At 41.7% G+C, this 10,543-nt stretch overlaps 2 protein-coding genes across 2 annotated transcripts; one reads left to right on the forward strand and one right to left on the reverse strand.

Annotated features, from left to right (window-relative positions):
* Positions 1-892: 892 nt before the first annotated feature.
* On the reverse strand, positions 893-2,064 carry LOC105390417 (RNA-binding protein 48). Its single transcript, XM_011561718.3, has 2 exons — positions 1,920-2,064; positions 893-1,640 (listed from the first exon to the last, which is right to left on the reverse strand). Exons 1-2 carry the CDS (start codon positions 2,025-2,027, stop codon positions 897-899), a joined length of 852 nt encoding a protein of 283 aa, XP_011560020.3. The 5' UTR covers positions 2,028-2,064; the 3' UTR covers positions 893-896.
* A 204-nt stretch (positions 2,065-2,268) lies between these two features.
* Positions 2,269-9,730, forward strand: LOC105390414 (oocyte zinc finger protein XlCOF6). The gene is made up of 2 exons (XM_011561713.3): positions 2,269-2,386; positions 7,835-9,730. Exon 2 carries the CDS (start codon positions 7,842-7,844, stop codon positions 9,624-9,626), a length of 1,785 nt encoding a protein of 594 aa, XP_011560015.3. The 5' UTR covers positions 2,269-2,386; positions 7,835-7,841; the 3' UTR covers positions 9,627-9,730.
* The last annotated feature ends 813 nt before the right edge of the window (positions 9,731-10,543 follow it).

The raw sequence follows: 10,543 nt of genomic DNA on the forward strand, positions 1-10,543 counted from the left end.
TTGTATAAAAATATGAACGCGCCCCTGGCGGTCGGTAGCAGAACTAAAATTTTCCTACAAAATTCATCGAGTAATTTTACTTCAGGTTTACGATGAAAATTCATGCTAAGAGGTCTGAAAAGCTTTTGTATATTCTCGAAAAATAGATCGGCCGTTTCTGGCGGTATCTGCGGCAACTTCTACATTCCAGGCACCAGGGATTAGGAGATAGGTCCTAAAAATTGGAATGAGCATGACGAGGGGAGTGGCCTTGGCGGTTTTTGGAAAAACGGTTTCAAACGATTATGTTATGATTTTTTATCGACTCGCCTTAAGCTGAAATAAACTGTTATTAAATTTCTTCTCTCTAACAGGAGGTGGGCGTTGAAGACGGTGGTGAGTTCGATGAAGAGCAGGAGGAAGTGCCGGCCGATGATTATTGTGAGGAATGAACCTCAGAATAATCATTCAATCCATATCCTTATTCCGGGCAACTTAATGGTTACACAGTTGTACAGTATATCAGGCAAAATTCATTCTATCGTATATACAGATGGAATTTTTCAAAAGAAATGTGTATGTATCTTAGTTTTTGGTTGATTTGAGGCGTGAAAAATATTGATTACTTACACTTTCTCATAAGTTACAGTTGGTATGGAATATGGAAATACTTGGTGTGCCCAATTTTTTTTATTATATACATAAGCAATGGCTTCCTATTAGTTCTAGTCAATGTCCAACTTTTTATGGACATCCTCATTAATTCGATCTGAATTAATGTTAATAATGAATTAGTGTTTCATAAGAAAATTTAAAAACTATTATTATTCTTATACATATAATAATCAAGAGCATTATAAATCCATATTGGATTGGGACTGTTACATTTTAACATAATAAAAACAAGTTAAGTTATCTCAACTCTTTTTATTTACTGTATGATATTGAATACTATTCATAGGTTTCTCTGGTAATTTTTTAATAAGTTCTTTACCAAAAGTGTTATAATTTAGTGTTTTATCAATATCTACATTTGTTACTATTTCTTGTTTGGTTGATGTGATATCTACAATTTCAACATTGGATGTGCTTTGTATCATAGGCCCTTTTTCAATGAAGCACGGTTTATATTGTTTTCTTACCACTTCTTCATTACGTTTATGTATTTTTCTTTTCAGATTCTTATCAAAAACTACATCTCTTATTTGCCTACTAACACCAATTACATTGAATTCTCCCATATTCATTTTAACTGTTTCTTCAACTGTTTTAACAGGATTCTCATCTGTTTTTTTAACCTCACCCTTTGTAGTTTCTTCTTTTTCCAAGTTCTTCAGTCTCAATAGAACATCTCTTCTTCTGAGCATCAGCTTAGTTCTCGTATCGCCTATGGTTTCATATTCCGGTGCATAGCAAACATGTAAAACTCCTCCGTAAAAGCTTTTAGTATCAAGCATTTTCTTCGCTATTCTTGCGTGAGATATCTTTTCATAGACAACATGGTAGGTCTCTGTGAATATTTCACTTTTGTGTTCCATACTGAGGTTAACTTGTAACACTTTACCGAATTTGCTGAAAAGGGCTTTGGTCTCTTGCCTCAAGTTCAGGGACGGTACACCAAATACAAGGATATGGCGGGATTCATCATTGATTGTGTATGTCTGAAAATTTATTTGTAGCTGGTTAAAATTAAGAACATATGTGAAACGAAGATGATTACATGGAGAGAATTCATTTTAGTAATAAAACCATATGTATAGCAATTACAAAACAAAAATAGGTTATAAATAGTTTTACAAACAAAAGCTTATCCTTGTTAGGCCCTAGACATCTATGCCTGCAAAACCGCTCATAAATAACACTAAGCAGATAAAAACTACACTAATTTCATAGAAAATATAAAAAATAATGCATAAAAAAGGTAAGAATGTTGAACCAACCTTTACAGCGGTGAGTTTGCGGCCCTGGCGGTACGGCAGCCGCGTGCTGCACAGCTCCTGCTGCTCGTGGTGCGGCAACAGGATCCCAGGAACAGACTGTGATTCCATTTAACGGTAAATAATGTGATTTACGGAAGGAATTATTGATTTCCAAAACAATGTGAAACAACAACAAACAAATGAAATGACAATGCACTTGACTGACAGGTCTGTGTTGACAGTTCAATAAATGTCTGTGAAAATGTACTCTGTGAAAGTGTGTTGCGTTTATTTCATTATTCCGTTTCTACCACTCGTTATTTTAGCCACCCTATTAAGGATAGGCATGATATGATATGGCAACATTATTAAAAAATAACAAATGACATTTACACTTGCTGATATGGTAGAGATTGTGTTGATAAGGCGATCTTTTTCACTTTTCGCCTCGAAAACAGCCTGTTCCTTGTTAAAATAGTGTTTAAAACGTAAGTCTCCTTTGTATTTATCATTCTACCCCATTAACATATTTTTCTCCTTGTGTGAACTAATAAAAATGTAATGTTAAAGATTCCTTCCATCTGCATCCTTACCTTTCATTTTTACTTCTTTGTTTTATTACAAGGCGGTGGGAATTTCTTACATATCATGTAACAGTGGATTATTATGCGCGTTAGATGTGCATTCATGCTGAAAAGCATACGTTGATGGGATAGCATCCTCTGCCTGTTGTGGTATTCCTTGGGTGTATTGATGACCCTGCATTATTTGTATAGCCTGGAAAGATTCAGTCTTACCATAACGGGGTGCGCGAAATAAGCATGTGGAATGACTAACTACCCATATCATAAATAGCTAGGTATGTCAGGGCCACCCTAGGCAGTCCAATGATAATTTGACTGTCTATCATTCACCATAATGATAAACCCCAGGTCAGGCTAGACTCTGTTAGATAATCTCAAACCCATTATACAATTTGTAATGATTGTAGCCTAAAAGTTACAAATATTAATAGATAAATAGGTACAAATGCCTAGAGAATACATAATGCTATAAAAATTATATTAACCACATTGAAAATAATATAAAAGAAACATAGAAACTATATTACATACCAGAAACCATGAACAATAGGTGGTTGGAGGAGCAAGGGGGAAGTTTGAAGGAAGAAACTGACCTGGCAGGAACGGTTGTCCGGCTGCGCAAATGCGTTTGACCTCTTCGATTTTTCCACCCGTTCTTCTCCAGGTTGATGTGCTGATGCACCGGTGCGCGGCGTAGAGCTACGTGTGTTGTAGTACGCGGCGAAGTGTGCTTCTATCGCGGATAGAGTGACGGGAGCGTAAGGTGCGTCGACCGACTCGAATCGCGGCGGTGGTAGAAGTGGACGAGGGTCGGTCGTTGAGGTGGCAGATGACAGCTAGTGTTCATCTACCTGCAGTTTCCGTTAGGATAGGGAAGGTGGGAAGGAGTTACAAACATCTGTGTACCTGTCTGTCAGCTGTTTGTGTGTGTACCCACGAAGTTCCTTGACCCTATGCCTATGGCCCCAACATAAACCGCCCCCCAAAGAGCCACTAAGCTCTTTAGCACGAAATAAAAAATAATAATTAGAAGATGATTTTCCGAAACCTAAATATGTGGCATGGCTTGAGTGGAATCCACAAGCCAGCCCAAAACCTTAAGCTAATGTGCAGAGCTCGTCCCAAAGACGGAGGCGAGATGCAAAACAGGAGACCTGCTGAGCAAGCCGCCAACACCACAAGTGTAGCGTCGGGGAAAGAGCCGACAGCAGGACCCGGATGCAGAAACCAATTCGATCAACAGTTGCCTGAAAGATAAGTTCCCAGGGGTGAGCCCGTCCAAAATTCATTCGATCACTCGACAGCCCGATGTCAAGCATCGACCCGACCCATAGGACCAGGAGACGACGCGCGGATCCCCAAGTGAGAAAACTTCCCAGGGGCTCTACCCAACACGATCCCTTCGAAGACTTCACTGCTGTGTCGTGTGCGCTTCGCACCACATGCACCTAGAGCAGAGCTCATGTTGCACTGCCCGTACCCCAGTAAGAGGGCACCCAGCACCGAGAATGTCGACCCACACAATCAAAGCCCATCACGACGGTGGTGAGAGCCGCGAAGATGCGCAGGTATCAGTCGGAACCGGCCTAACGACTGGAAGGTAGAGCAGCGGAGAACAGCTCCGGCAAGCGTAGAGTAAGACGGGACCTCTGCGAAGAACTTCAATACTGGAAAGTTCCTCGAACAGAGGCCGTCGCAGGATGCATTGATGCACCAAAGATGCTGGCCCAAGTAGCCACAGGGAGCCGTACAAAACAAACATTCGGCAAATCTCCCTAGTAGTGCCGAACGGTGAGACCTGATAGATGACTGTCTGGATCAGAGTCCCACTGAAACCTTATCGCTAGCCCCCAGTTGCCGTTTGGACCTCACCACGGTGGGGCTGCCGTGATGAGGTGTGTAGTGTCTGTTCATCAGCAGGCGTGGATACAGTTGCAGGCCGCATATGGCGCTGGTTGGCCATGCATGCGCTGCGTGGGGCGTCTCCTCGCTGGTCTGCGACGCGACCGCCGCGGGTGGGGATCACCGACGGACACTTGGATGGACTTGTTGGGAAGCGCCACCTTATCTCGGTCTATTGGTGCTTGACCCATCAAGATCCATCCGAAGATAGACCTATGTGCCGTAGGTAGTCCTTCACCCAGCTGGTACGACGTCCCATCCAGGATTCGACTGTAGAGGTCCACGCCTATCAAGAAATCAATGGGACCCGGAACAGACAGTCTATCATCAGCGAGCGTGATGCTTTTGCACCGCTCTAACACGCTCGGACACAAAGGCGCACTAGGGAGATCCCCCGTGATGTGCTTCAGTACGACGGCTGTGGCCACCAAGGCAGGCTGGGAGGCACCCTGAGGGGATGCGATCCTGCACTCCACGCTGCCATTGGAGCGCTGCTTACCTCCCAAGCCGTGAAGAAGCCTTGAGCTAGTGCGGGGAAACCGCAACCGCTGCGCCAGTTCCTCTGTGATGACAGACACCTGCGAGCCGCTGTCTATCAAGGCTCTCACCTGGTGTATGTGACCATTGTGGTCGTACACCCCCACCATGGCAGTTCCTAACAACATGGTGTTTTGAATTGAACCATGGCAGACCGTGGAGCCGGGCGATGAGTCTGCGGGTCGACCATCCTTAGGTGCTGTAGATGATGATGATGATGATGCCAGACTACATGATGATGATGATGATGATGGTGGCAGGTGTAGTTTTGTGTGATGATGTCCACCACACACTAGACACCTGCACTTGGACGTGCACCTACTTACTGAGTGTGCACGCAAGCAGTTACAACATAAGCCCTGTTGTGCGACAAGCTCCCTGCGCTGAACAGGTGTCAGGGAATTGAACCTGTCGCACCTATAAATGGTGTGATTACCCCGACACAGGGCACAAGACACAGCCACTGCAGTGAGAGTCACTGTAGTGTGTGAAGTCCCCGTTTTGACATTATTAGAGTTGCTTGACCCCCTGGAACCCGAGCCACCAACAGTCTCCAAGACTCTCAACTCTGTTTCCAGAAAGCCAAGCAAGTCTTGGAATGTTGGGATGGTATTAGGCGAACCCCCTAAACCGAGTTCGAACCTACTACGAAGGTCAAAGGGAAGCTTTCTTAAAATTATATGGAGCAACAAGAAACTCCATGACTTGACCTCAAAACCAAGCACACTAAGAGCCATAGTGTTCTCCTTTAAGGTGTTGACTAGCTTCCGAAGGTTGCCAGTCAACCCTTGTTGACCGAGTGTCACAGCAAGTATGGACTCCAAGTGTGTGTCGGCAATGAGTCTCTTGTTGTCATATCTTTCCTTAAGGAGCTGGTAAGCTATCTCATAGTTCCCATCGGCCAGCTCCAGATGCCTAACTAAACTAAGAGGTTCCTTGTCCAGAACACTCAGAAGGTAGTGCATCTTTTGCACACTGGACAAGTCCCCATTAGTGTGTATCAGACTGTCGAACAATCCAATAAAATTTGGCCAGTCAGTGTAGACCCCAGAGAAACTGCTCAGACTAATCTCAGGCAACTTGAAGTGAGCAGTTGATCTCACTGGCTCCACATCCGCGACGCTATTTGTCGACACTAATCCCTCAGCTATCACTTTAACCGAATAAAAGATTTCATAAAATTTGTTGAAGCGTTGGTCAGCCTGCTGCAGCACGGTCTCGTCGACGGGCAGACCCTTCAGGTTCAAGTAAGCGTCCTGGTATTGGTCGCGCATCCGCTCCAGATCCTCGAAACGAACCCTGAACATAGATAGACCAGGCGCATCCGATTTTGCCTGAAGGCTACACGCCAACTCGTAGACCCCACTCAAGTACTGCTCCGCAGTGTCCAGCTGGACCATACATATTTTAATAGGGTCGGCTGAGGCACCCTTAACGTACTTACTTTCCGATTTCATCATTATTTCTAATTTAATTTACGACGATAAAATATAACCTAAACAGTCCCAGTTGAATTAAAAAAGTAATGTGTCAGACGTCAAACTTCTACTCTGTGCTATCCTCGGAAAACTGATTGAAGTTGAGTAGTGATGGACACTACTCGACTAACCGATTCTTACCGATTGACCATAGACTAAGGGAAAAAAAACTAAGTGACGTCACGATGACACACACAAAACAGCTGGCAGAAGACTTCAGTTACGTGCTGAAGTTTAGACAAATGTTTGTAAATAATAAACCGGGATGGACTGGAATAGGGAATATCCGGTTTACGAAGGACCATGAAATGGAGGAGCAAGGGGGAAGTTTGAAGGAAGAAACTGACCTGGCAGGAACGGTTGTCCGGCTGCGCAAATGCGTTTGACCTCTTCGATTTTTCCACCCGTTCTTCTCCAGGTTGATGTGCTGATGCACCGGTGCGCGGCGTAGAGCTACGTGTGTTGTAGTACGCGGCGAAGTGTGCTTCTATCGCGGATAGAGTGACGGGAGCGTAAGGTGCGTCGACCGACTCGAATCGCGGCGGTGGTAGAAGTGGACGAGGGTCGGTCGTTGAGGTGGCAGATGACAGCTAGTGTTCATCTACCTGCAGTTTCCGTTAGGATAGGGAAGGTGGGAAGGAGTTACAAACATCTGTGTACCTGTCTGTCAGCTGTTTGTGTGTGTACCCACGAAGTTCCTTGACCCTATGCCTATGGCCCCAACAGTGGTCTTATCAATAATAGAGATCTCTTACAGGCAAAGAACTGAGACTTGGTTCTAACAGAACAATGAACAATGGTAGCCTTATCTCTTAGAGCAATCTATTATAGACTGGTTGTTCTAATATGGATTTTGTGTAGTTGTAATAAAAACTATTCCATATTCCTCCTTCATTCCACTTAAGATTGAAAAGAATATAACATCTGATAAAGAATAAATGTGGATGGGAGAGAAGAAAAAAAATATCCTTGATATTATTAAACAAATACTAAATATAGTTCTGGTATTAACTAGTTATTCTGTGGTTCTGGTTTAAACCAAGCTTTAGACTACTGATTTGTATGAAATCTTTGGACTACTTATACTTCCGGTTCTAAACCAGGACTATCTTTAGTCTATGTTTTATAATAAGGGGGATTGAGTTTGATTGTTGATTTTTAAGGTTGGCTGTACTTTCCAATATTCTAAAGAGTAAAGACTTGTTTGTATGAAAGTTTGTAAGGAATAAACTGAAAAAAAATCCTGCATTATTCTTCCTATAGGGTACCTACTTCTAGTGGTTTTTAATTTATAATTTTTTTTAAACATAATTTATGAATTAAAAACCACTTTATTATATATTATATAATTTAATTTATATTTAAACATAGGAAATCTTTAATCTAAGCATTTGAATGACAAAGTTGATAACTTCCATTTCTCATTCAATTTCAGATTGACAATGGACCAAAACACAACGCAGACCCAAGTTGAGGAAGTGTTCATCAAGCCAGAAATTATTGAAGTGAAGCTAGAAGCAAATGACAACCAAACATTTGACCCCTACCAAGACTCAGAATCCGTATTCAATTTAAAAACTAAAAAACACACCGATGGCCCTGAAGAAGCACAGTATAACAATTACCAAGAAGGTTACTTCAACAGCTTAGACTCTGGATATCCGACCTCTTTTGACAGCAGTCCAACAGGAGAGACGTCTAATGAAAGCAACACCATCAACATACCAGGTAGAGTGTATGAGAACGGCAAAATCAACAGACCTGCGTGTCCAATATGCCAGCAAACGTTCAAAAACCGAGCCAACCTGAAAAACCACTTGAAATTCGTACACGCAGACGAAAGCGCGCCTGTTGAATGCAACCAGTGTTTCCGACTATTCAAAACTATAGCAAACCTGCGATCTCACATAAACTCTGTCCACGTTGAGAGTGACAAAGAAGAGGTTTGCAATGTCTGTCAAAAGAGTTTTAATTCGAAAAAGAAATTGAGCAACCACATGTTTTACGCTCATCCTGAACCTCAAGACAGTGTCACCTGTGATCAGTGCTCCAAGACTTTTAAAAGCAAATACAATCTTAAGGTGCATATGCGGTTAGTGCATCCACCTGAGGAATGTTCCGTAGAGTGTCCGGAGTGCCACAAACAGTTCAAAGTGGATATGCTGCTTCAGAGACACATTAAATGGGCACATTCGAACGATGGAATGACATACAAATGCCATGAGTGTGGCCGAGTGCTGCCATCTTTGTCATGCTACAAGAAACATTTAGAAAATGTCCACCCAGATTCAAATGAAATAGTCATGTGCGAACTGTGTCAAAAGATGTTTAAAACGCAAACAAACCTGCGGATACATTTGAAGCGTGTACATAGTGAGGAGAAGCTAGAGAATAAGACATACAAAGAAGGAGACTTGCCATGCACAGAGTGTGACAGACGGTTTTCAACCAACACCGCATTACAATGGCACTTTGACAGAACCCACTCTGAAAACCGTCGCAGCAACACTTGTGGAATATGCCAGAAAGAGTTGTCAGACTACGGAGGCCTAAAACGGCATATGGAGATGGTCCATTCCATCGATAAAGTAACCTGTTTCATATGCAATAAGGACTTTAAATCGCAGATGAACCTTCAAAGACATATTCAAGTGACTCACGCGCCGCCCGAAGCAGCTCAAACATGTGACATCTGTCAGAAGACCTACAAATGTGCTATGCATCTCCGCATTCACATAAACACAGTCCACCCAAAAGACGGTACCACAAATTGTGACGTCTGCCAAAAGCAGTTCAGCTCGAAAAAGTACATGCTGAAACACAGAAAAACTCACATTGTTACGCGGGATTTTCCATGTAATATTTGTATGAAGATGTACAGGAGTATGGAGGATGTTAAGAAGCATATAAAGAGGGTTCACACTAAGAACGGCGATGGTTCTGTCTCGTTTTCACCAGCAAACACGTTGCCACACGTCTGTGTTGCGTGTCAGACGTCTTATATGACGCAGCAGGATCTGACAGAACATATAAACGAAATGCACAATGAATTGCACCAACAATCGCCACGGAATTGCTTTAAATGTAACCGTATTTTTGGCAATGATGCAGAGTTACATTCACATATACTGTCCTGTGGTAGCGAGCAAAGAGAGCCCTTGGATTTGGTCAAAGTTGAGATAAGTTATAGTGATAATGATTCAGAAACGGAATGTAATGATAGTTAGTGTATGAACTTGAAAATTTGAATAAGTGTACAAATATTAAGTAACATAGGGCCTTACCACAAAAACTTAGACAGTATTTAACAGATGTTTAGCACTGTCAAACGCCTACAAAATCTGTCAAATTTCGTTTTAAGCACTAGTTAAACAGTGTTTAAAGTTTTTTGTGGTAGCACAGATAAAGTTTAACCCCCATATTCATAAAAAAAGTTAGTGGACGCCTGAGCTATTGAACTGTTCTGTCACTCTCTGACAGTTGAACAATTTGTTATTTGACAGAGAGGGTCAAACAGTTCTATAGCTAAAGCGTCCACTAACTTTTTTATGAATAAGGGGGGTAAGGTTAATAATAAATACTATTGCAGATGACCTAGAGAGAAATATGAAAAGTAAAAAAAGATTGTTAGTTATTTTCGTTTGTGGTAAGTAATAAAGAAATAACCATAAAAAATTGAAAATGGAAGTGAACTTATCTTGAAAACCATGTGTGGTTCACACATTAAGTTCCATCCTATTTAAGTTTCAGCAGAGTGGTTCGCTTGTTGGTTACTTTAGTTTATTTTTTCTTTAGTAAAATATGTTTATCATTTACTTAGCTCTAGCTTTACATATATATATTTTACTAAATTCGATATAAGGTGGTTCTCACAAGATACGCATCACGCCGCTTGTTGCGTAAATTGCAGTTAGACGTGGCAGTAAGATCCACTAAAGTTTTTTTTTGTTAAAAAGTTAATCATTCCAAACCTAGGTTTACTGATCTTTATGAGTTTTTCATCCTATTATTATTTTGAATATTTTTGGTGTATAAATAAAATAGTATACAGATATACGGAACTTAGCTGTTATAAGATTAATGTGTTAATATTGTAACAATGAATTATAGGTACTGTTGATAAAAAATAAATTTCCAATGATAT

The sequence above is a fragment of the Plutella xylostella genome, chromosome 11, assembly GCF_932276165.1.
Source record: "Plutella xylostella chromosome 11, ilPluXylo3.1, whole genome shotgun sequence".
In the NCBI taxonomy this organism is placed as follows: Eukaryota; Metazoa; Arthropoda; class Insecta; order Lepidoptera; family Plutellidae; genus Plutella; species Plutella xylostella.

Bases quoted from the DNA above. Each gene is read 5' to 3' on its own strand.
- LOC105390414 (XM_011561713.3), top strand. From the start codon at position 7,842: ATGGACCAAAACACAACGCAGACCCAAGTTGAGGAAGTGTTCATCAAG.
- LOC105390417 (XM_011561718.3), bottom strand. From the start codon at position 2,027: ATGGAATCACAGTCTGTTCCTGGGATCCTGTTGCCGCACCACGAGCAG. The intron at 1,641-1,919 runs GTTGGTTCAACA...ATAAATTTTCAG, and splicing joins GCAAACTCACCGCTGTAAAG to ACATACACAATCAATGATGA.